The sequence below is a fragment of the Lasioglossum baleicum genome, chromosome 1 (assembly GCF_051020765.1).
Source record: "Lasioglossum baleicum chromosome 1, iyLasBale1, whole genome shotgun sequence".
Classification (NCBI taxonomy): domain Eukaryota; kingdom Metazoa; phylum Arthropoda; class Insecta; order Hymenoptera; family Halictidae; genus Lasioglossum; species Lasioglossum baleicum.
Genome location: NC_134929.1, coordinates 11,632,446 through 11,660,104, shown reverse-complemented (window position 1 = coordinate 11,660,104; position 27,659 = coordinate 11,632,446). Strand labels below are relative to the sequence as shown.

Sequence of the window (27,659 nt, the reverse complement as noted above, 5' to 3'; positions counted from 1 at the left end):
TCTCAAAGTGTGCTCCAGGCACGCGTTGCGGCATCGCGCGGCTCCTAAAGCTGGTAGTGCACCGCTGGAGCTTCGACGAGCCAGAGCCAGGCCTCGAGAGGAAAAACTCACGGAATAGAACGAACAAGAGAGAGATAGAGAGAGTTACGGATCAAGGGAGAACGAAAGAGAGAGAAAGAGAGAAATATACGTAGTCGGTGGAGAGGGACGAGGACCAACCAACGACAGTAGAGTGCGTCGGGGAGGGGAGGGGTGGAACACGCACCGAGTCCTCGCGCTAGCGTCAGTTACTCGGCTTGCCGCTAGCTGGCCAGGTGTAGTGTGTATTTGCTCCTGAGGAACACGGGACGTTGACACGCGGATTTACTAACTAGCAACCGCACCGGGAGACTCGCTCGCGTTCACAGAATAAAAGACAGGACACCTAGTGCGACGCGTATACCCTACTCCCTTGACGCCAGTATTCGGACATATAGTTGGATTAAGATAATGCAATAGTAAGTACGACTGTTTCCTACTCTATCGTTGATATTGAGCGTGTCGGACACGTTGCCACCACGATTTTACCCCAGTGTACGGGGTTGCTCGGCTGGCAGACAGATTCAGCTGGTGTGATTCTGCGAGCAAACACGAATATCGAATGTAAAAAGTGTCGCGGTCACGGTTTCAGTCGATCGGTTGGAAATGTTTGCGCGGGCAGTGCGAACAGTGACGTGTTTCCAGACGAGAATTAAAGAGAACGAGGAACACGTCGGTCAATCGATTAAAAACTGAAGCAACAGCTACGATTTCGCTGATATCTCGATTTTGTCTGGTTTTCACTTGTGGAATCGCCCTGGTAATGTCTGCTGGTCGAACAGTATGTTGCAAGACTGTTTTTACACACCCGGAAGGACAGTTCGATAACCGAGTCTTTTAATGATTTTACGTTTGCACTCGTTATTGGATTGCGGAGGTAATCGAAAGTTTGTACGTGCTTTTAACGGCCAATTTTGTGCGGAACAATTGAGGGGAGTCGAGGGATGATTTTGTGCTGTTACTAGACTGCGGATGTTTAGGGAATTTTCAATTTTTGTAGACGAAATAAATGAAAATTGTACTAAATTCTGTCACGTTTTATATCCTAGCATTTTTTTCAAAATTTTCAAAAGCCATAATTGCATAAATATCCGCAATCTAGTTATTTACTTAACACGAGGTTTACTCCTAATATCCACGAGGGATTATTCAACAAATTGATTTCTTCGAGTAAATACTGGAAAGAATGGCTGGAACACTTTTAGTGCTCCGCAAAGCTAGTGTTTACGGGTATTGTCGTTGGAAGAAAATCGAGGGGATGAAAAATCTTGACACCCGGTTGGTCAATCGAGCGATCGATGGAGACTGGTAGAGGGGGAATCCGTGAAGATTCCAAAATATTGCGTAATATGTGGCGAGGAATGCTGAGAGGACACGGAACGTGATTTTCTAGCCACTTTTTCGAAACCCTTTTGTGGCCCGCGATTCCAGAACCAGATATAACTTCCGTATAGGTCAAGTTCAGGGGTCAATAGCTCGTACCCGTTGAATCTCGAATAAAAGTGAATGCCGTAAATGTAGCAATAGCACCGCACACCGGCAGATCGATGGAGGTGCCTGGTGCGCTGGTGAACTTGGAAATTTCCCTAGCACACGCGCACTTCCTGCAACCGTGATATCTGCGTATTTGCCATACCATACGCCGAACAACAGATGCTTTCGTCGTACCCCTGCACTTTAGAGAGCGTGACAATGTTTTCTTTTTATGCGTACCGGGAAAATACATTCGTGACGGGAATAATGAAATAGAAAATAATGAAAGGTCACGAGATATCAGAGGGTTGGTATGCTCTACCATACGGATTCTTTTTTCGTGAAATAAACAACGTCGGCAAAGCTGTTCCTATAAATTCTTCGATGATTCACTTTTATACAGGACGTACTCATTTAAGTGGTCCATATTAGACATTTAAAAAATTTTTAAAAGACTTCTAGATTATAGATTTTTCAAATTCTATACTGAAATTCATTGAAACGACTGATTTTTGGCTTAAATTTCCCGCGTTCGCGGAACTTTCGCCGGTTAAAAATAGATGATAATCGACCTGGTTAATAGGGGCGGCGGCGATCATAATTGGACAGTACTCACGTTCGATTAAGTTAATGAAGATGCACAGCATCGAGCGAAAAGGAAACGTAATTGTGTCCGTGCGAGGCACACCTATCGAATAATATTCTAATTAATTGGATTGCGACCTGTTCCCGTTTTCATAACAAATCGGCTCGCGTCGTTTTATGCTTACACGAACCTCGTTTGTCAATTTAATTACACGCGGAACTTTGAAAAGGAAATTGAGCCAGTACTAGTCTACCGATAGAACGTTCAATCATTTTGTCAAATTAATTATGACTGCCATCAAGTATATTAATGATTTCAAAATACGGATGAAAGTTTGTAACCCGGACGTGAATCTAACGATTAGGAATATTTACGATCTCAAGAAAATTGTAACGTTTCGAATGATTAATTTTTTGGTCGTTACGTTGGTTAGTTATGCTCATTAAATCGTTCTAGGAACATATTCGGCAAGATCAAAGGGAATTTAGCAAACGTTCTAGAAAGGAATGTTTTGTTGCGAAGACGCTAGGAGTGCTCGTTAACTGTTGTAATTCGCGGCGTTGTTTTTGCGAATACATAGTATGAGATCCAGAAATTTGTTGATCTTCGTACGCTTGTTCGCAAGCAACGGCTCGTTTATTTTCGAATAGGAGCTAAACTTACGACTATTTCTCAAAACAAGCTCTTCCAACCTGTAACTGTAGCTCGTGTAAATCGACGTGATTTCCTACTCTCGAATAGCAATAACAGATTCACGCCATAAAATTCCTCGGGACACTGATGGCTTTAAATTGCTCTACACGTGATTAGTCGAAGAGAGATGAAGATAGAGAAAGAAGTGTTTACACGTTGCTAATAGGTGGCTTTAATTCGCAGTATCGTTGCGACAGTAGTCACGAGATATTCCAGTTGGAACATTCGACAATTGATGACGGAAATATTATATTATATCCTCGGTAGAAAATATACTGAAAATCGTGTTGCTTTATTAAAAGCACTGGCCGGTACCGGTATTTTCTCGGTGGCTTTCTTAGCCAAATGAAACGTGAAACTAGTCGGAACGCCGATTAGCATGTCTGCACAGTCTCAGGTAATCGAGAACAGCGAATGTGCCAGCAATTATGAACCCGGCCCCGGTCGAATACCTAGAAAATTTCAATTGATCGCTCACTATGCACTTATGCACGGCCTTATCGAACCACATTATGCTAGTGTTAAATATAGTTCATGAAATCATTGAAAATTGAAGCGTACAAGGGTGCCGATACTCGTGAGACACAGAACTCACCTCGAGCGTAGAATGCAAAAATTACAACACACCTTAATGAAAAATAATCACGCACTATATTCGGCATTCCATTCACCACAAAAATTCGAGACCTTTTGGTATTGCTTATGCTTGAAGAAAGTCCACAAATGAATACACGTCATCCAGCGAACTATGTTGTCAGTAAATTCGACAGTAAAGTCAATAAGAAAAGTAACTCTGATTATATGTTCGTCAAGTTTTGGAATTTCGAAGCACCGTGCTATGAAAATGATTTTGAAAGTCTATCCGTTGAACTGGCAGATCGGAGCTCTCCTTTAAACTGATCTCCGCACCGCGGCGAACGCAGTTGCAACGCGCGTTAGCGATCCGGAAGCAATTCGGCAAATTGTTAATCTCGGGAAAGTACGTCGTGGAAGGAATTTATCAATAAATTGATAATGACGCTGGGATAGGGGGAGACCTTTCGAACTGAACACGCAAACGGTGGCGCAGCTAGCACGCAGATGACCTGTCGATGGATGCAAATGTCCCCGGCTAACTGGATACACGATATGATCGTGTCGGTTATTAGGTAATAGTGGATCCCCTGTCGAGGATGCTTCGACCCTGATGAGGCTAATAAAAGTGACATCATTATCGCTCGCCGCAACGAGCTTTTAACCTACGTGGCTCGCTCTGATTTTCATAATCTGGTTCACGTCGTCGTTTCGCCTCTCTCTCTCTCCTATTAATTTCTCTCTCCCTCTTTCTCTATTCCATCTCCTCTCTATCCCCGGCCCCGAAGGGTGAACAGATGGAAATCGCTTTTACCTCCTTTCTTTTCCGGGTGTTATCACCGCTGAAAACTTTTTGGCGCCGATCCTCCCGTTCTATCTTTACCATCGAATTGTTGGCTGCTAGACTCTCCATTAAAATTCCCCAAACTTAGGACAATATTAGCTTGCACGAGAATGCGAAATATAATTATCTAAATAGGAACGAGAACATCTTGCGATGTTTTCAGATCTTTGTGTTACATCTGTTCCGTTTTTTCCCATAAACGTATGTACCAGGAATTAGAATTCCTTCGGCGTTCGTCATTTCCCAGAAGAAGAAACTGACGTCCATGCCTATACTAATATCAACGGATAAATATCGATGCAGGATGAACAGAATTTTATGGTTCGAAATCACCATCGCGAGTCTAGATATTTTAAGGCAACGGGTTAATTATTATAGACCTCAATTAGTCAATTAAGCGGTCGCGAACGACGGACACGAGACTTTAGACTCTCGCGAACGCGGGGGATGGAAATTTAATCTTTCATATCTTTCATTAGCGTAATACTGTTGCTCCCGATGGAAATGCGACCGAACACGAAGTCATCCGGACTATTTTTAATTATGCTGCCGTGCCATCACACTATTTCGCTTTCTTGCGACGAGTTTCGCTCGCGCGTCGAGCGAAAGACAGGAGATTGTAATTCCACGCATTGTTATGGGTTCTCATCAAGACCCTCGGTTAATTGGTTAAAGTGTATCCTGCTCGTGTTTCGGTTCAATATCCACCCCGATCAGGAATTGCAAATGTATATCAATTTGGTTCATTAAATCATGATCGGGGAGACATTTTGGGTACCGAAATTTCTTTGACGTTCTAGGACTTCCAAGAGTAATTGACTTAGCAGTTAACACGTTGAATGCTCGACACTGACCAGACCCGGCTAGATCTTCGCGCATTCGCGTAATCGTACCCGATTCAACGACGAGGCTCTAAAAGTCATCGCCTTCCGCGTTTTCGCGCGCAAAGGACAGTCTGCGGAGGCGTATTAATATTCCCACTATCCTTGGATGAGGTAAGCATTTAGAGAGCATATATACCGTGGTACAGCTAGAGGGTAAAAGGTGTAGGTACCCCCCACCCGAGACAGAACTTGCCTTCGCAAAAGTAGACCGGCGGAGGTCACACTACACGGCTACGAGCCACGTCAGCTGGAAAGATCTTCTGCATCTCGATAAAGCCGTGGCCCCAACGCCTTAGACTTTGCTCCTCTTCCTGCTGGGCTCGTTGATGTTCACTATGCTCGAGGGTATTCATTGGAGATGATCGCACGAAAGAGCCACGAACAGTCGAGGCATTCAGAAAACTTCTAGGACGCTAACGCGATTCTCTTTGGTGGGACGTATTTCGAAATTTCCTAGATTTCTCTTTCTAGTGGACGCTGTTAGGTTGAACCGTAAACTCCTAACTTCCGTGTACCCGAATCGGTGACCGCGAGAATATTGACCATTGTTTCGATCATCTGCGCCGAGATGGCTTCCGGTTCGAGACTTCAGCACCGGAGATAATGAGGAAGCTATTAGTCTACGAGCTGATCTTCCTTCAGTGTTGCTGTCCTCTTGACTTCGCTGGTCTTGTTTCAATCTTGCTGTCCTAGTTCACTGATCTTTTATGTTCGAAAGAATTATCACCAAACATATATCTACTTTAGCTGACTCGCAATCAAGTATAAAGCTGTTCATATTAAATTGTCCACTTGCAAATGTTCGGATCCGATAGAATCTTCAATTAAGTTAGGGGTCTGCAGTGTTCGAACCACGTATGTACCACGTTTTCCCAACCATCTTCTTTCCCAACACTCAGAAAGTCTCTCTCTCTCTTTCTCTTTCTTTTCTCCAGCTTCCTAGGCTACTTTCGAATCGTCGAAAAGGCTTTGCCGCTCTCGATTGTGTCCCTTGATTCAATCGACTCGGCCACGCAGAGATCAGTGACACGAGATCCTCTCTTTCGCCCGCTGAACCCGCGCGCAGTACATTTGAATTCATTGAACGTCATCAAGGTATTACATAGAACTATTCGTAGGCGTCTAGCTCTCTCGAGAGAGCAGCTTTCGCAACTCGAGGCAACCCCGAGCACACGGGCCATTCGATTCGAGTGTATTCAGTGTTACGATCAAAATGGGTGGGTGTAATTTGAAACGGTAGAAAGATTTAAATAATCTCCCAAAAGAGTGCAATAAACACAGACAACTTTTATCCTGCATAAACCAGAGGACAAAAATTTACGAGATCGTATTTCCTCAGCATCAGTGTCGTTGTTTTGTTTACTCTTCGCACTTGTTTACGCACCGGCGGTAATAGAACGAACGAATAGCGTCTGTACAGATATAAGGACACTTCGATCCCGAAGTTACGACATGTATCGAGTCATTACTGTACTCCAGTCGGTAAACCCGGCTGGACCGTAAACAGACGTCTTTCACGTCTTCTTACGAAATACTCGTGTCCTCCCCCACTCGGTCGGGTCCTTCAGGAACAATGTCCTCACTTTTTAAGGCGACGCGTTGGGCCGACTGCCATCTAGAACTTTCACTCGACTCTTTCGAGTAAACATCCCTGCGACGAGGACCGATGGTTTGATGACCGAACGACGCGACATGGTCACCGACCATCATCGTCAGCGGCGGCGGCGGCGGCGACGGCTCTGTTTAGTCTCGTTCACCCTGCATGAACGTCGCACGCAGCCTAACGAGGAGAGTCTCTCCCCAAGTGTTACGCTGACTTTTTAATGAGACTCTGACAGATTATAGTTCTCGTTATATGTGCCTACTCTTCGGGGACCAACTCGGTCGCATTCGCCCCGGAGACCCGCGATTGAAATAGTGTACCGTAACCCGTCGCATTCTCGAATAATTGGGCGATTCGATGGATACGTATTTCGTTCGACCGTGCGTAGATAATTTAAATAATTGCCGGTAAAATTATCGTAGAAGTTGCACGCGAGAGTAATAAAATGTTGTTTAGGAAAAAAAAGACAAACATAACTTGCCGGGAGTCCGTTATCCGGCTGGCATGATGCAATTGCTGCATTTTCTCGGATTACTTGTGCAAAATGTGAAACAGAAATGTCGTTCGAGTTTGTTAATACAAGTTTCCAATCTCCACGGGTGCACGAATACACGTGGTTCGCTAATGACCTATGATTATTAATAGCCCGCGGGTTTCATGCTTTCGTGGCGTGTACAGACGCGTAAAGCATAATGAGGAGTAATCAATTTAATAGGAAATAATGAAGTCTTTATGTTCAGATTGACTTGTAATAGACATTTCTCCGCCGTGCTAACCTTCCGAAATTGATTCACGATAAATTGATATTTTCACAAACAATTATCGAGATTTGTTGAATGGGAAACATGACGAAATCATTGGGTTTGTAATGCGACTGGTGGAAAATATTAAATCCAAATATTGTGTTTCGTGTGGCATAAGCTGCTCAGTTGTGGCGTTACTTCGATGACACCCGGTAGATAATAGTAGGAGACACATATGCACAGTACCTGGAAACGATTCGACGGAAAGTAGCGTAAGGTCGCGGCGTTTGTAAGTGTTCCCCCCGACACATAGTACAGTAATGTTTCAATGCATGCGCAAAAAATATGCATATATTTACGAGAAATCTCATCTCCACTATCTTGATGCGAATCCGGACTCCTCGAGGGTCGATGTTTCGTTTCCTGAACGTACGAGCGACATTTCCCCAAGTTTTCACACACGTCGAGGCACTATCGTAATTATTCACTCGGCGGCTGTTACCTCCGGTGAATCCCGTCTAGATCCGCGGACTCGATCGCGGCAGTCGATTAGGATCTCGTCAGAGGATCTCTCGCAGCCGTGAGAAACGGTAAGAGGAACCTCTGAGGAGTTCTCTGCAGCTCTCGAGCGTAGCGGTTTCGTTTTTAAACGGACTCCGGGAATGAATCATCGCTACGGGAAGGAATGCGGCTGGATCAGCGTCAGAGAAAGAAACCGGATCAACAGTTAGTGAAATGGTTCAATTAGGGGACCCCACCCCCCACCACGAGTAGTTTCGTTTTCTCGATAAGAGTTTCCCGGCTTATTGATCGGCTCCTTCTATTTTTGCTCTTGGCCTGCCTCGGTTTTCTCCCGAAGGTACTGCCGGCTAATCCAATTTATTAAAGCCTTGGTCTGGAAAAGCACATTTTTTTTATTCACACGATAAACAATATTGCCCACGGTGTTGCTAAATGTACTAACATCTATTCTTACTGTGTAACTACATTTTAATTCATAAATTGATATATTGAATGTATCTAATCACCGGTCACTCTAATGTCTCTGTATATAAAATTGTTTAGAATGGTCGTGGAGGAACAGTGTATACAGTGTTGCACACAATTGACGGTTCAATCGGGCAGTATTGAAAGTAAAAATAATCCTTTACTTCCTGTGGCTTTATCTGACCGCTGTTCCAAATTTCACTCACGCGTTTTTGTCAGAAATGCATAAAATCCGCAGTCTACTGATCGAATTCTCAGTTTCCTGTTCGGCAGAAATGTTCGACGGAGATCCTCGTACTCGAGAGTCTCTTCCCGTATTTAAGTTTTAATCGGGCCGCGCCTAATGATTGATTTCGAGAGGGGGGTAAAAAAAAATGTAAAAAGACTAGAGGTTAATTAGGAATAATGGGAAGAGCGTCATTACATCCGTGAAGGAATTCAGTTCTTTCGTTCGATGAGGCTGTGATGGCTAAATAGCCGTACTCGACGGTGCTACAAGAAGACGACGCTACTTATGGCTGCCAGTAATGGTTAGAGTAGAGTCTTCCTCCGGGCACACTGGCACCGACACGTCGATAACAGGGGGTCTTACCCACTGCGGACTGATGGTTAAATTTTCGCTGCACTCACGGGCAATCGAGCAACGGAAATGAGTTTAACAATGACTGCGGAGACGATCCGGTTGCATAGATGGCCTTGGCAGTGATAAATAGGTGCCGCAGTCATATTGCTCTAGCATCGGTCATCCTATCATCGGAATTGTCTTTTTGAAACAACTCCAAAACGATAATGGAATTTCGAGTTTGCCCGGCCAATTAGAGCGCGGACCACCAATTAACCTCGTTCCGCTATCGTTCTCAAAATCTTGATCATTTTTCTATTAGCAAAACGAAGCAGACTGTTTTATTAAACGGAATACGCTGAAATCTCAAAAACTCGAGTTTTCTTTTTGTTGTTGACTTTGAAAGCTTTATCGTTCGTGAACACGTTTTGGATAAAGATTCTTTAAAATATTCGAATGGTTGTGAAGTTACATAGGACCGGGTGTAATTAAGTCCCGTAAAGACATCCTCAGACCCATGTACACATGTTAATGGCTCCAGGCCCATGAGAAAGAAAAAGAGACGAACAAGAAGCTGAGGAAGGCCTGTATGGACCATGAGATATCCAGTGTAGAAATCGTGCGAAGCCAGATTTCGAAGCTGCTTCTCTGAGAAAAGGATGCTTCTTAGTATGTATGACGTCCAACATAGCTCTCGAATGAATATAGACACTTGAAACTATAATTGTAAGTGTGCAAAGTCATTTTCCATGGTGTGGAATTCGTTATCCAATAGTAAGAAAAGTTTTGTTCCGCTGTGGCATAGCTTCAATAAATTTCCAACATTCAGACAATTTCTTATCTGAAATTGCTCGCAAATGTGTCGACGATATGTAGTAGCGCTGATGTTATCCAACAGTGATTCCCCAAAAATGTCGCAGGTGTTCAAGCATAAGAGGACGCAGAAGTTGTACGCATTGCGTCAGAAGCTGGATGACCGAACGCTTTAATATAGTCCCGCGATTTCTCTTTTTTTTCGTACACTATGTCGTGGACATAGTGAACCAGCGTCGTGCATTAGCGGTATTTTGGCGGTGACGAGAGCCGTGTAGAATTTCACGCAGTTTCCGATCTTGAACCGCTCGTTCCACTGATCCGGCAATTGGTCGACGAGGACACGCGACGCGACGGCATGGCGGTGGGAATATCACGAGTGTTTAATTGCCTTTATCCTCCGTGGAGGATTTTTCGGGTCAAGGAAGTCGTGATTCCGGGAATCGATGGTGAGACGGACGCGAATAATTCGTGCCGGCTGCCTCGTAAATCGGCCGGCTGTGCCGCGGCAAGGATCATCGCGACATCGTAACGCGGTTTCCCCCTCGCGTGTGTTGACAGACGATAAAGTATTCCTGGTACAACACGGTGACGCAATGTGTGCCCGCCAAAGAACAGAAATCACGTTTATGCTATCTAGAAGAAACGTGAGAGAAAAACCGGTGTCCACCTGGCGACCTAGACGGTTACGTTCATCGTGTCACGGCAGTGAGAAAAAGAGATTTTTAAGGATCTTCGACTCGGAATAACTTTTGGACATGTGGGACTAGTCCTCTGGGGATATAACAGAAAGACACAAGAGGATTTTACCTCAAATTCAATTAATTGTTCTAGATCCTCGAAAAAATCCAAGTCGAATATTTAAAAAGTTGTCGTCTTTTTAACCCTTATACGATCCTGAGGGTGAAAATTCACTGATTTACTATTTTCACGGTAAAATCATTGATCCCTTTATGTCTATGTTGTGAGATGTATTTCTTTAAAATGTGACGTTACAAATGGAACATAATTAGTTGATTTTACACGTGTAGAGCAAACATGGGTGAATTATTATCCTAGTCTCTTTTATGCAACTACATATTGTTGAGTTGCGTATGGGGGTTAAGAGTGTCCGGACATTGCTGGGATATCACTGTATATTCAAACGCGATAAGGAATGTTTGTCTGATCGGTGTCTGCGCGGATAGTACAAATCGACCTTTAATCGGCGTTCACGCGTGTCGCCGTCATATCGGCGCTCATTAAATCGATTTACATACACGTCCTGCCCGGTAATCACCCACGGAACGAATCTCTCCCCGTTTCTACGTCTCTCCACCGCGATTATGGTCGCTCCGAATCCACGGTCAACCCTTAATTTCGAGTTAAAGCCCAGCGCGCCGCAAACGCGACCAATGAATCACGCTCGCTTGGCACTGTGCTATCGATTCGCGTGAACACCGTTTCCCAAGGTTCGTTACGAAATGTGCGTGCACGGACGATTTTCAATTCCACCGGTCGAGATTGCTCGAATTTCGAGCAATTAAGCGGTTCGTTACCGGCGTTTGATGGATAGTCGAATACCTTGACGACTAGATACGATCGATTGTTCAGACTCCACAGCAGTTAGCAAAGCGATAGAAGATTAATTACACTGTTTCTTTGTTTTCTTCTTCGCGTGAGTTTTACGTCGCATCGACTGCAAGGTCGTCAATAGACAGCGGATCTTTATGTAATATCCCGTGTTTATAGTTCATTTTTATAAAAATCCAGTGAAACATCTCTTTCGCTGATTAGACAATTCATTGCAGACAAAAGAACGCTAGACATAATCGACAGTCATCAAAGACACGCACATATTTGTAACTTGACGACACGCGGTTCACGGATAAAATCAGCTTCGCATAATTCCGAGAGCGTGACTTCACTCCTCTCGGTTCCCGGAAGGTTAAAAACCGACTCATTCCTCGGATCGACGATGAATTTCGCCGTACCAGCTAATCATACATCTCCGAGCATCGGCCGGAGCTCCGTGGCAGGGATACCAGAAAAGGATCGAGACAATCGTTCCATCAAACTATATTCTCTATCCTGCGCGCCGCCCACCGCGTTTCCGCTTACCTATCCGCGGCTGATACGATCGACGTCGTAACGCGAAAGGCAATGAAAATAATAGTTTACGAGGCGAGCGTACGAAAACCGAGAGAACGAGATTACGATCCCGGGATCTTTGTTCTATTGTTCGGCGGGTACGGTCGCGCCCAAAGGTGTCCCAGCGTGACGCACACCGGTCCATGACACGGTGATTTAACTGTTCACGTGTTTAATTTGTACCGGGAAAAACGAATCGAACGGTGTTAGTTCAATGACAAATTAAGACTTTTAATATACGACTGATGTTTAGTGGTTATATACATGATGGAATTAGTTGTTCGCAACTTCAGCACTTGACCCTGATGTCGCCAAACTGTCGATATACTCTTCATAGGCTTAAATAAACACTTAGGGAACAAACTTTTACCGTTAGCTACTTTAAGTCTATATTCTTTAGGTTTGTGTCCTCGTTCACGTTGAACCACGAGCGACCAACATTATTAACAAGCACTTCGACATTTCCAACCCTTAACCCTTTGCACTCGGAGCTATTAAACATTTCTTCCGATCTAGAATATTTCCATTACCTATGATTTTTTTGAAATTTTATGTATACGAAATTGGTGTAATACCTAAATGTTTAGTAATTGATTAGATACCGATATATTTAATAATGTAAACAATATTTTGAATAATGGTACAGCAATTTCTAGTGGTGCCTCAATGGGGACAACCGAGTACAAAGTGTTACATAATCACCGATTGAAAATTTCGACAAAAATATCCCAAATAAAGCTAGCTACATTTCCGCTTTCCTTCCATATCCAAAAATCTTTAGAATAAACTGAGAAAATAAAAGTTTAGACTTTTCACCCCCATATCACACGAAGGGGACAACAACAAAATTGAAAAGCTGCTATGTAGATCCTTTGGTACTGTGAAAGTCGTTTCGATCTACGGCAACTTCCACCAGAGTCGCCGATCGAGTGCAAAGGGTTCGACTTTCGGAAGAATGACCCTCTGGACCAGTAAATCCTGATTCGGGACAACAGCGACAGCGTAGAACCCGGTTGTTGGCCGCGGGCAGAGGAAAGGCTCGTCATTACGGTAGTCTGAGTGTCTACTCTGTTTTTTCGACTCTTGATTCGATGAGTGCGGTGTCAGAAACGTGTGTGTGACGCGCTGTGACGCGCTTGCACGTGGCTAAGAAGGCCCGACACCCCGAACAAGAAGAAGAAGAAGAAGAAGAAGAAGAAGTGGCTGGGTTGCGTCGAGTGCGGTGTGCGACGATGACGACGAGGATGGTGGTGGTGGTGGTTGGAATTGGCAGAGACGGAAAAGAGAGAGAGGGAGAGCGGGCTTGCCCGCGCATCGGGGCGTTATCATGGTAACGCTTGATAGCCGACCGACCGTGGAAAGTCGATACCTTCCTCGTTTCGTATTCAACGGCAAGGGCAGGCCCTATCCTGTGAGCCGTGACCCCGTGGCTGTTTACTCCCGCGTGTATGTACGTATCGCCATAACCGTCGTCTTCATCACGCCACACCGTATCACCGCGAGGATCCAGCAGGAAACCCGTTATCAAACGCGTTATCAAACAGCGAGGCTGCAATTGCAACAGGCACACAGCAGCTGTCGCGCCGGAAAATTCCAGCAATTTTTCTATCAGGCCTCTCCGGGCGGACCGATTTTCTCACGACCGGGAATTATTTAATCTCTTACGACACACGTTCCCCGCAGGGTGTTATATTCACTCGAGAGACGCGACGCGCCACGCCGTCGCGTGACCGAGATATATTTTCGTGGACCAACCAGCCATTAGGGTAATCATCATTTTCGCGGATAACCGCCGATTATGCCGGATCGCGTCACGTCGTCGCTCCGCGTAGACGATACGTCGCGGAAAAATTGATCGAATGTGTGGGAAGTGCTTCCGCGGATCTAGCCTACGTTCCCGAGGAAATTGGACTCTGCTGAACGAGTCGCTGACCTGTAACAATGTGTTTGCTGTTGAGCAATAACACGCACGGTTCACGTAATTTTCGTGTATGCGCCATTCCAATGAACACTGTAGAACAATCCACATATTTTTGTTTCAACAAACGATCGCTGTGGTAACAGTTGGACACGTTCCCTATTATTCAATAGCGAAAATTTCAAATGGCTTGCGCGACAAGTTCAGAATGGGGTGACCGGTCCGGTGAATGGACACTTAAGCTGCATGTCTATTGAAATTAGCAAATTGTTATCTAATTCAATTTCCGCAGTCTCGCTATGACCAGACCGCGGATCCTGATGCAAAATAAAAATTGTAGGATGCAGAAGTAGCTTACATTATTAAACACGTTGGTGTCTAATCAATTACATACTAAATATTTAAGTATTGCATGAGGTATTATATAAATGTCATATCCACCAAAAGAAAAAAATCATATAGCATGGAATTCATTCGAATTAATCGAATGAATCAATCAATCAATCGAATTAATTTTCAAGTTAAAAGGGTAAACCTATTCAAATATTTCGCCGTGCAAAAGCGTTTTAATCTTCCGAAGGCCATTGTTGAACATAAAGCGCGAACCGGGACCACCTGTGGATCACCCAGAGAGATTTTCCGTTTGGTTTTTCCGGAACTTTCGGATTCTGTAGTTTCGATCTGGAGGATTGAAGTCGCAGGGGGAGTTACGACTATTCAGCAACGTTTATACGTGTTTCGTGCGCAATCGACCGATGGCTCGTTTACGACGCGAGGTATCAAATTTCCGCAGCTCTTGCCCCGACGTCTAAAATCCCCGACCTTCGACGCGCGAATCATGTTCCCGGTTACGAATTCCCTGTTCGCCGAATATTCACTATGCGAGGTACACCCAGGGTCGTCGAAATAAGGACGATCTTTTAGGAAAATCGTGCGATCGGAAAAGTAGATCAGGCACACAATGTATTTTTATGAGCGGGGCGAGCAACTAGTTCTATGAACAGCTATTGTATATTGTAATGAACTTCGGAAATTATTCATTGAGAATCGGGCGCGAGAACTGGGCTAACAAGATCAAAACAACGGGACTATCGAACAGATCTGTTTGATGGGAAAATTACGTGGCGGGTTAAATAAAACACCCATCTACTTTGGAACTAGGTTCATAAGCGATCTTTCAATGAATACCAAACGTTAACGGTATCTTTATTTCATTTTTTACCACCAGAAATCCTCTGGGTGGAGACATGAATTTTTTCCTTCGTTAGCGACTGCAGAAAATTATGTTCGAAAATGGAAATTTGCATAGAGATTGTTTATCAGTGAACGTGTACTAACCGACGTTGGTGGATCAGCGGTTCGATTGCGACCGATCTAAGCCCCGAGTGCAGTGACGGTGCAGCGTCGATCGAAATCGCTGGAAATCGAATCCAGAAAATGTCGGCACTTTCTCTTAAATTGCCGGGCATCCGACGACCGAGGCATTCCGCGACTAATTCGTGAAAGTCAATTATCTAATTCGATCGGTAACGTTTCACCGATGCGACCGGATGCAGCGCGTATTTTACTCGGTGTTCAACCTGTTAACCGTGTCTCCTACGAGTACATACTCGCCGTGAAATTCTCTACATTGTTGGAAGCACGAAAAGAAAGAAAAATGATACTTATATTTCTGTTGCAACGCAACAAATTCCAATTTTTTTTGAAAAGCAAGACGCATTATAATCGAAATGATACTTTACAATTATACAAAGAGGTTGTAGTGTGATCGATAGAATGTTCAGACATTTTTGCGACCTACTTTGAAACTTGGTATACAGCCAAGAGATTAATAATTATCTAGTTCTTGACAGGTACCCGGCGCTGTTACACGCGAATGCGGGTCGTTCCTCGAAATTACAGATAATCAGAGGTTGAACTTGTTTCCGGCGGGAAGGTTGAAGACCTTTTTCTAGGGATTCTCTTGTTGTACGTTTAGAAAGTTGTCTCTGTCGGTGGATGATCGAGGCTGGTCAATACTGGACGGATTTCTGCGTCTGTGGCACGCGTAAACACGTTTACAGGGGATACAGCAAGTGTCCCTAATCGCGACCGTGTCCCCATACCGACGACTTGCTCCCTTTTCCATCATTAACAACTACAAATTGAACATAAATGTCCATTTACCGTCGATTTCTTATTACTAGACTAGAGATCTTTCTGAATTTGTCACACGTGTTCAGCTGCATCTATCAATTTTTCGACATAAGTGCATCAAATCCGCAGTCTACTAGCGTGTTTTCATTTATTCCGAATTCGGTAAAACAATCTCAGAATGCGTAGAAAGGTCCGCAGCCTAGTCGTTATACTTCATGAGCCGTGTAATTAGTAGAAAGTTTCAGATTACATGTTAACACAAGATTGAGCGATAAGTCGAATTAACACTTTCGAGACTCTGTTTAACGACGGAGACGACAATTCCTAGTAACAATATTCTGAAATAAAATCCCACATTTTACTTTTCGACCAAGTCAAAATTCAGCCTCGATTAATTAAACGAATGCAACGGACGGGAGCATAAGCGTTCACGATTATCGAGCGCCGAGGGTCGAAACACTCTACCGCGGAAGTAATATTTTCAAAGTAATCAACGTACCCCAGCATCCATCATTTCGATGATGGACCGTTTGATTTCCCCGAATTCGAGGTCCGTCAAAGACTGGACGCGCAATCGGCGTGCATTGTTTCGGAAAAAAGGAGCCGCGGTTTTCTGGGAGTTTGTGTGCGTGCGCGCGCGTGTGTTTTCAGCCCTCGAGCGATCCGCGGGGTACATCAAAGGCCGGGGTAATGAAAAATCTGTGTGCGTCTGTTGTGGAAAACGACGCGACGTAACTCGCGTGCTTTCACTGTCGAGACACATGCGGTTTCAAGTTTTAGATATCAGTTCCTGATCGTCGGCTTCGACGTTGTTGCGGTCTCCTTTCCGGGGGGGGGACAAAATTCGTTAAATCCTCTGAAACCGATGCCGTTCCATGAAACGAGCATAACACACAAAGAGAAGCTTTTGAATAACGAGAACGTGAATACGTTCGAGCGAGGCAATAAGTAGTCCACGGTGCTCAATGAAATCAATATTCATGGTTGGTATCCAGCATCCCACGCCGTTATTGACTAAACAGAAGGTCATGTAGGTATTTTTAATTGACGTCGCACATATCAGCTCGAACGACCAGCTAACTCTCATTTCCTCATATTTTACAAACAGAGTTTGCGACTAAAAAATCGGAATAAATCCTCGGATATCTGGTTCGATATGCTAAAATGAAGTTCGCGGCGACTTCCTTCTGTGGAACGACAATTCGAGAGACTAATGCAATGCATCCTAGTCACGGACGCATCAGCCGAGAACGTCCAACAAGATTTACGGAGTACGAAGGAGACTATGTGTGCCGCATGCATTATTAAACCCCGCGCGGCTCGTCCTTCGAGTAATTCGGTCAGACACTATTCGTATATTTCATTTGATCCGACGCCGACCTACTGACCTTAACTGTACACAACTTTTCTACTGTCCGTGCCCGAGCGAGTTTGTTTAATTGAGATCGCAACCGCGAATGAAACGCGCGACGGTCGACCCGCGATTATCCCCTTTAGAGCGTCCAAGAAATTCGAGACGACCTTCCTCGCGATCATTCTTCGCTGACGACACGCCCTCTGTCGAGGAGGAGCTCTTTTCAAAGGATGGAAACGATCAGGGAGAGTTTCTTCGGGGTTGAAACGCGTCTTCAACCCTCCTTCAACGCGAACCCCTCTTACACGATGTAAGGATCAGACGCTCTTACGGTTTAAACCCGTAGAAGCATTAACAACGCCCTACATCGAGGATGTTAATCCCTTTTTGATATGAGGGATGAACACTGGAAACTGTGTTAAATTGTGCCACGATTTCATTTAGTTTCTGCCGACCAATTCACAAATGTTTACTGTACAATTAAAGTACTCTACACTTTGAAAGTCTGGCTACACAGCTTTTGCAGACAAGAGATGCAAAGAAAAGATGATTATTTGTTTAAAAGATCCCGAAGGGACTCGGAGTACTCCATTTCATCCGGATAAGGGCTAAACGAGGGTCGCCATCGCGGATTCAATCTTCAAATCCTAAAAGACCCCCGGATCCATTTGGACTTTGAATCATCCCCTCTGAACTCACTGTTAGAGCGCGCGCGTACTTTCTAAAAGTGTGAAACTCGGTTCACAGTATATTCATCGCGAGAGAAAGGTTAATCCTGGATCTCGTACGATATACTAAGGTTGCTTGCGTACGCCAGGTGAAGCTACGGGCTGGCAGCAGATAGCACACAAAAAGGATTAACCCCGGTATATGTATTGCGGACCTCCCTCGTCTTAGAAAAGCGTTTCTCAAGCGTTCTCCAAAGCAACTGTACTCGCCCGGCGGTACACCAGTGTGAGCCTGCCTCAAGACCTTAAGAACACTTTCCCTTTCTGGTTATACCTCTTGCGAGAAGTGTTGGCCGAGTGGTCCACACCTTTGCGAGCCTCAATTCGAAGAAATACTTAAGTCGTATCTTTGTTTCAGAGGGGCGAAAGCAGCCCTTAAAACCTGTAGGGTGAGATCTGCGTAAAAAATTTACAAATTCTGTGTTCTGTATCATTAAAAACGAAATATTCTTCGTTTTTAACCACCTCTTACTTGATCGCGATAGTAACAGGGTTGTTTTCACCCCCTGAACAAGAACAGTGGTCTCTACAGTAATGTACAAGTTGAATATTTTCTAAATCCCACTATATTATGCAGATTTCGTAAAAATTTCAAGGTGTTGTCTCTCAGTTTTCTGCAACCCCTATTCAATCGCCAGCCTTGTGACAGCGTTCGCAACCAACCTCCTGGCTGTCAGGCAGTCCGAGCACGGCCTGACCGTGACAGTGACGTATCCGGTGTATCACGGGGGCGAGTTAATTACCATTCGACCGAATGCGACGATGAGAGGCGCCCGTAGTAGGTGGCCCGTCAACAAGTTGCAGAACGCGCGCGCCAGCCTCGCAACCGGTTCCAGAGATAGGAGAAGCGCCACGGCTAGCGTTCACCGCATTCGAGCACGAGTTTAACAGCGAGCCGAGCGGTTTTTCACGGCTCGTTTTTCTTCCCAGGCCAGACTAGCCGCGTTTAATTTATTCACCAAACGAATTCCGGTTGTTTTCTCTCTCTCTCTCTCTCTCTCAGCTCTTTCTCCCTCGCGCGTTCCCTTCACATACAGGATTTCGCGAGGCCTCGACTTTTTCTCCCGCGTCTTCTTTTTTTTTCTCTGCGTGTTCGAATGCGGATCACGTCGGCGGCTCGGAATCCTCGATTACATCATTTTTCCGGCTTCCACGCGGTTCAACATCGCGCCAATTACCCGAGATCCTCTGCAATTGCAGCTGAGGTTTTCGGCTCGAAGGTCTCGGTTAACCCTCGGAAATTGTTGCACTTAAGATCCTAGGATAAGACTTCGTCCGGTGTTTGTTCATTTCAAATCGACACCACTTAGTTCTCAACTTGAAGCGAGAGAAATTTTTGAAGAAATTGAAAATGTCATTATGTCATTGTTAGCGTTCCGAGTCGAGCGCTCCCTCGAAGAAATCAAATAATTCGGAAGTGTCTGAAAACAGAAAAGGGGTTGTCACCCTTAGGAACGTGTGAGGATTGGAGGGTTTGTCCCTGACTTGTTAAAAAATTCATCCTCTGTTCCCTCGAATCATTCTCTTGAAGCATAAACGTGTCTGATTATTATTTTCCACCGCGAACTTTGGCCTACGAAGGGGTTGTAGCTTGATGGCTTTAAAAATTTTCATTCCTCATTTATTGTCCGAGTGGTGATCCAAAATTGCTGTATCATTATTCAAAATATTGTTTATATTATTATATATGTCGGTATCCAATCAATTACTAAACATTTAAGTATTGTACGAGGTATTATGTACATCAGTTTCATGTCTATAAAAAGAAAAAATCGTATTCATCTTGTTTTGATCCTTCGCGCCAACTAGCGTAAACATTCGGGCAACGTGTTCCGCTCCGAGACAAATTGGAACAGGGAGGAACAAGTTGGATGATTGCATCGGACTCGATTCGTTCGTGTTTCGATTTAGAACGAGTGTATACAAGGGAAGGGAAGGGGGATGGGCGGGTTTATTGCCAGTTAATTCAACGTGGCCGGCCGACCGTCAACGCTTCTATCGCGGAGCGAACAATGCGATATCTGCCAGCATCGAATCGTTTTTGTTGGCCGTTCGATTGGTACACGAACAATGCCGGTTTCCGCGGAAACTGTGCTGCAGAACGGAAACAGTTCGTCACAACCGGCCCCGCGAATGACGCCACCAAGTGCGTTGGACATGCTCACGGTTGAGAAACATTCGAGGATCGCGTTTCGAGATCGCTGAGAAACTCCAAGGATGAGGGTAACACTTGTCCTCCGAACAATCAATCCGCCATTTTGCTGGGAAACTTTCCGCCAACCAGATTTCCAACGCTCTTCTTTGTTTCACCTAGTATACTTACCTTCCCGATTAACTTGCTGATTTTACTTGACTCCGAGCTTTGAAACTAGCTCGCGTTTTAGACTGCAAAATTATTAGGTCGTGTCATGCACGTGCAAGTTCCATCTCGGAGAACAAATTGCAACGATGCGTGTATGTATCATTCTAATGACTCACGGTACTCCAGCTGCCTGATAAATGACAACGAGTCATCGTAAATAATCAATTATTTATGAGTCGTCCTAGCGTGTGTCCTAGGGTCGTACAAGTGTCGCATGAGCAAATCGAACGCATTCAAACAGAAATATTTTATTCAGAATGTTTGTAATACTTTTCCATGAATCTGTTCACAATCCCCCTAGAAAATGATGGCGTAGGTCGTAGGTATCGAAAGTTCTTTTTAATCAGATCTTGTTTATGGAAATTTTCAAGAACATTGTGCCGATTATTGAAATTCCACGGTGAAACTGATCTCGGTAACGATCCAAAAAATATTTTCTAAAGGAACAATAATGGGCAGATGCTCTTTTCAACGGGACAAAGAGAGTCTACTCCTTTGCGACCTGTGGCCTCTCTTTCACCTGGCCAAAGTGGATTAAGGGCTTTGTGATTCGGCACGGGCGCCGAAAATCGGTGAACTCGCTTTTATCCATCTTCTATCCATTGGGTTACCTTGGAAACGGTCCTTCAAAGGGAAAAAGCACTCGAACGCTACGGATACATTTGATATTTAAAGCCCGATCCGACGGCGGAAATGCTTGCGATTTAAAAGATAAATAACGTTGGCGCCTAAAATATTCTTTCTTTCTTTCGCCGATTTACTTAATCGATGGTCCAGTAGTACAATTTTCCACTGTTTTTAATTTCGAAAATGACCTTCCATAACCCAATATTTTCAAGTACAAATAAAACAAATTTAAACAGAGGCTGGAAAAAATATAATTAGAGTTGAAAAGCTATAAAAAATCGTGGCGAACAGATTGTTGAGTTAGGAAGAGATAGATGCACCATTTGGAAGCTACACAGCATTACAGTATATTAATTGCCTGAAGTACAATTGAGCAAACTGGTTAATGAAACGCAAGAAACTAACACTTTTGAGAATCAAACAAATGATTTTTGCCGTCGAGTCGCATGGCGTTCGCGATGAAGCGGCACGAATCATTGCAGCGTCGTGGACGCGTTCCGGGTCCCGGGTTCTGCAGCTATCCGAGAAACTCTCGAGTGAAAAGGAAGTCGCGGATGCAGTGGGCCATGAACGTTATAAAATAAGTGTATTATCACGTAAACGGATACGCCACGGAACCGTTATGGTAACTGAGGCAAAAGGTATACCGGGTACACCACGAAGTAACTAGCGCAGCATAACGAAGCTGTGTTAATGGTTGGGCAAATTCCCACGGAAACAAGTCATCCATAAATGTACACCCCTTCCAACAATGCTCCATCAGAATACGAAAATTCTTATTAATTTATTTAGCGTGCAACCACGTGCAAATAACAAAACTCTCTCTCTTAGCCCAACGGTTTTAGTTCGTTTCAGTCGGAGCATCTTCGAGGCATTAATGAAAAAATCATTTGCTGAATTTACTGGACGTTAACTGCGAAGGCAAGCCCGCGAGCAAGATCCAGTTATACTCGGGCCGTGTTAAAGTTACGCTCTGTAAGCAAGAAACATAATCACAAAGAGCGGTACTACTGTTACAAAAGTTAAGGTCGCTGAAACACCGGTGTAACTGAAATATTACGCAACTCGTGTAATTCTCTTGCCAGCCGGAGAGATATGTTCGGCGAAAGAGAGGAGTAGTAAGAAGTGTTCTCTCTTTCACGTTGTCGTACAGTTAATTTGTTCGATATGAAAAGAGTTCGGCAACGGGCACACGACGCATGCTCGAGATCTCGGGAATATTTTTCTGTATTCGTTCGGGCAACTAGACGCCCATCGGCGTTCTTCGCACACAGAGCCAGGCCAATCGAACTCTCGCCAATCGTCGCGAATTGCGGATACAGTGTTAAAAGCCGTTCACATTACTCCCACTAGAAGCGAGGGCGTTTCATGTTACCTCTGAATTAGGCCTGTCGCCGTGTCGTACACGCTCTCTCAACGAACGATCGTTACGTTTTCAGATGTCTTGGCAAAGAGTCTACCTTGCCCTCGGGCTGCTCGGTCTTTCGTTGCTCCTGACCAATGCCGACAACAGTGTGCACATTCGGTCAAAGTATCACCAACTGGTCACCTCAACTACCCTGAACTGGCTGCCGCGTGCGCACTATGATCCGTCGAGGGAAATAGTGATCGGCGGCTTCGAGATCGAGGAAACCGAAGGTGCGTTCAACTGAGATCAAAAATAATCATTCATGTAACCGGTAACTCTCGTTTATTCAAACCTGCAAGCATCAAAAACAATCACGATCGGAAGCGGACGCTGAAAATCTCTGGCGCAGTTAGCGCCAGCTAGCTTCGTATCAGAGCTGTTCTGCTTTTGCAACTACGGTTGGTAGCACTGCAGGAGGAAACCGCTTTGAGTTAAACGCCGATGCAATGGACAGTTTTAATCATTAAATAAATAAATTATTATTTGCTTTAGTATTCTCTCTGCAATTCCAATCAATTGTAATCTTTTCAAACATTTTTCAAGTCATATGGTCTAATATTGAAAATGTTATGGTCTTTTTAAGAGTGTCCGAATATTAATAAGAGTCACCGTTTATGACAGTATTGAATTTACGATTTTTATGATAACACGTACTTGAATGAAGAAGTGTACTAAACAATTTCTCAAGACCGGAAGGGAACGTTGTACCCGCCTAATGGGACAGAGCTGGTTCCCGTCTTCCGTCTCGATAAGCTTGAATATCGCGATTGTCTGGTCCCCGGGTGTCTAGACATGCGTGTTTTTCTTCTTCTTTATTTTTGAACGATTGTGTGAATATTTTCGCAGACGACTCGCACAACCAAGCGGAGAAATCGGAGAGAAAGAAGCCCCTGTACGTGTGCCGGGTTTTGCACACCACGGTCTGGGTAGCTGGTAGCCAGAAAGGCGACGAGAAACGATGCACGGTGACGATTCACGGCAGCGTGAAGTCGTACGACAAATACGAACTGCTCGAGAACATCGACAATGCCGCCCGCGTCAACTGGGAGCATTGGGACAAATACAAGCCGACTCCCATAGGAGCGGTGGCCACGGAAAAGATGTTCGTGGCTCGTCACGGGGTTCACAACAATGACAAAGACAACGGGGACGACCAGCCGAGGTACACCCATTATATCGGAACCTTGAATTCGCACGACAACCTCGGCTCTATCAGCTACGTGAGAGACGTAAGTAATTGCTGTACGCGGATCTCGTGTTTACCCCTTTGACTAGCGAAACACAAAGCCACACTTGGGAACGTTAGAGTCCGTCAAATGTTAACGCTTTACCTACTGACAATGATTCAATTGTACTTTGGAAATCGTGGACTCTGAAGGCTTCTTAATCTGCTTTGTCGCAATTCGTTTGTAGACCAACAAGCTACCTAGATAGGCTATTCCATTAGACAGCGGATCTTTATGCAAAATAAGAATGTTATATCTGAATCGCGCACCAGACTGCAGTGAAATAGAAATTTATTTTGTTTCTTAATATGTTTAATAAGTTTTAATTACACTTACTCTCAATTTTGTCATAAATGCATGAAATCTGCTGTCTAATAACCATCTTCTTAGGATTATTATTCAGAAGGAACATTATCTGTAGGTAAACTGTTAAATGTAGTTTTTGATACTAACATGATAACCATGGATTAATAACAGAGGACTTCTTAGTTAGTCAATTCTTCGCTTGTAACTCCAATTGGTAGGCTTGTAGTAGGTAAAGCGATAAAAGCAATCTTGGATACAAATTTAAGAGTGTTACCGAAAGAGGAGATATTAATGTAGTATTATTTTTATACCAGGATGGCACAGAGGGGTCTGCAAAGTCTGGTGACGTTCTAGTCGAAACCGAGCCAATATATTACAATTTAACGAGGGTTAAATTGCATTGGCCTAAAAAGCGAGCAATGAAGCGTATAGCCCGTACATTGGGGGAGGCAACGATTGCTAATAATGGACAGAAAGGTGAAATCATGGCTGAAGCGTTTGGGTATACGTACGATTACTCTGTGTACTGGGGACAGGGTCATGCTATCTTGAAGGGCCTAAACACATCAATCACTTTAACGAATGGAACAACTTTGCCAAAGATAATATGGGGTACGATGGAGAAAAGTAATCGCAGCGACGTGTATACGTAAGCGTTATCCTTGCATATTTCTTTGGAACGACATTGTTCCGGATGATCTTTCTAATTTCATTATCCTTCGCAGAGTGGAAATATTTTTGGAGCCTGGCACAGGACTAAATGTTACTCTGAAAGCTAATTACACTGACATGGAGGTACCCTACTCAGGAACATTGATCTCTTATTATGAAGACGGAGAGACAAGATCCCGTGGGATCAACGCTATACGTAGAGAAGAAACCATGTTTGATATTACTCCAATATTCGGACCTATTTACTTCCTAAGTAATTATAGCTTAGTTCCTACTACCACTGTACCGCCCACTACAGAAGCAACCACCACTACAACACCGCAGGAATATATTAAGGAACCGCGTAAACCAGAAGTGAATAACGATGACCAAGATGAAAATCTGATATTACCGCCAAAGAAATCGGATATGTCGAATATGCAAAGCGACGACGGTGGTCCCTTATCGCTTAAGAACAAGGTGGAAGATTCCCATTCTGGAACATGTTTGCATACATTAAATATTATATTTATACCTCTACTAACGACCATCGTCCATAGAATCACGTGAAAGTACGTCTCCTAAGAAGCCCTAAGTTGCAATAGTAATATATTCGTAGAGCAATATTGAAGAAAGATATATAACAAAAACAACAAAAAAAGCAAAGAAAAGAAATTGAAAAAAATTGACGATGTTGCTGTAATTTCGTACATAGCAATTTATGGCACGAAATAAAGCTTCTTGGTTAAATCGCTGACTGTCGGGCTGTGATGTCAGCGTTGACATATGCTTGCCTTTCGAGAAAAACTTGATATTTAATATATATATATATATATAATTTATAATATAATATATTAAATTATATATATATACATAAAAATATATATATATATATACACGTTTAGGATATTAAAGAAATACCTTAATGATGAGCTAGTCTCATGACAATGTTGAGTACAAGCGATCGCAGCCAATGTAAATGTTAACAGAAGATTCGTTAACATTACCTTTATTGTTGAATAACTGAATGTAAACTTCGACATTCCGTCTTTACTAATTCCGCTGTGGAAACGATTCTCCAGCTAATCTATTTTATGCCTTTGCAAAGTGTAATTCTAGACATCCTCTAGAAGAACTTTGAATGAAAAGCTTGAAAACGAATGGACATCTTCTTCGAAGGTTCGATTCAAGAATCGTATTGTCTCGGGCAACTAGCTTATATAAATGAGATCAGGGGAGTAAAAACGACAATGAAGGATAAAGAGATGTGAGAGTTAACGCGGCTACGATATATTTTTGAGATTGCAGTATAATTTTAGAAAATTGTAAGATTTATAATGGCATAGCAAGTAAGAATACGTAGATAACAGGTAGATGGGTACATCTATTTTCCAAAGCTATTTTAATATCGTTTACGTGACTGATGTAAATTTCATAGGATTTGCAATGTAAGAGTAATAGAAATGGAAGCAAAGTAATCTCACGGATGAGCCAAAAACGAGCCAAAAAGCGAGGCATGAATTCAACCATGTACAGAGTCCGAGTAATAATGAACGAAACTTCATAAATTCTTAAATAATTAACGCTTTGTTGTAAATTCAATGCAACTTATAGAATTTTATGTACCCATCTGTCTCCCAGGTAAAGTGATAGGGCTTGCAGATTCCTAGTAGTTTACTATTAATGGAAATTGTAACGGAAGAGGAATGCAGTATTTTAATTTTGTATAGATGCGTTAATGATTTGTAAGGTATACTTTCTTTGATAAGTCAAAGAGAAATATGGACTTATTTAATTTTGCGTTTAATTTAAACGTGCTTCGTTTTTTTGAAAGTACATTGACAAAAAAAATGATATTTTCATATATTCTTGTATTTTCGATCATTTTTACTTGAACCATTGGTATGTACATAACATGTTTCCACATTCTTGCTAGGCATAATTGTTGTACACTTATTTAACCATTTAATAGTTTTCACCTGATACCGATATCGATACTGTACAATTATCGTATATTTTATTCTATTGTAGTATCTATCGAAGTAACATGACATATTCACTTTGAACGGAAACAAATGTCCAGACGAGTTTGTAAGAGTATGCATCAAGGTAAGCCTAATCACAATATTGTGATATTCAATGAAATTTTATGTAGATGTAATATGATTGTGACATATTCTGTTGAATAATTTGTTAATCGTCATAGAGGGCAGTAATTTGTTGCGAGATAGAGACAGGTGAGTTTTAGAACGTTGTGCGTTTAAATGGGAAACAGAAGAAAATGAAAAAATAGAAAATGCAAGATAATACGATGTTTGATATTGTGAGCAATATTTTCTCACTATGAATAATATATAATGTAATGGACACACTGAAAGAATAATACGTCTTCGGAATAAATTTCTGAACGAAATGATTAAAGGCATAGAAAACAATCTATATTCAGATAAAAAAGTATTACTGCTATGTTTTAGTTGCTTCTTGATACTTCTGTATACCCTTGAGGAGATATTGAATAAAAACTACAGTGGAAATAACTAAATTTAGCAATGCCAAAAACTGTCCTTAGCTTCTATATGGCTATTTGCATTGAACAAACATGTTATTTGTGAATAATGTATATCTGTACATTATCATGTAAATATAAATACTATATACATATATGTATGTAAAAATGTACTCAGCCTTGGATAATTTATGAATGCATGCACAACACAATCTCTTTTTATGTTGAACGATGCACATTATATTGTTATTTTCTTTCTTAAATAAAATTTGATCGAATCCCCCATATACATATATATTTCTTCCAAAAATGACAAACCCATACTTGAATCAGAATAAGTAAAAAAGCAAATGAACCGATGAATTGATGTATTCGTTGTGATTATTACATCCTTAACTTTTAACGTAGAATATTATGTACACAACTGAATCAAATAGTTTAATCGATTAAAATTACAATTACTACATC

The 27,659-nt window shown here is 43.0% G+C and overlaps 2 protein-coding genes across 2 annotated transcripts in view; one reads left to right on the top strand and one right to left on the bottom strand.

Moving 5' to 3' along the window:
- The window catches only part of Miga (mitoguardin), a 40,832-nt gene that overhangs the window by 12,209 nt on the left and 964 nt on the right, over positions 1-27,659 (bottom strand). The window lies entirely within an intron of this gene.
- Uzip (beta-pore-forming protein unzipped) lies at positions 48-27,478 on the top strand. Its single transcript, XM_076421508.1, has 5 exons — positions 48-497; positions 22,534-22,732; positions 23,349-23,731; positions 24,349-24,683; positions 24,760-27,478. The coding sequence occupies exons 2-5, from the start codon at positions 22,534-22,536 to the stop codon at positions 25,253-25,255; spliced, it is 1,413 nt and encodes a 470-aa protein (XP_076277623.1). The 5' UTR covers positions 48-497; the 3' UTR covers positions 25,256-27,478.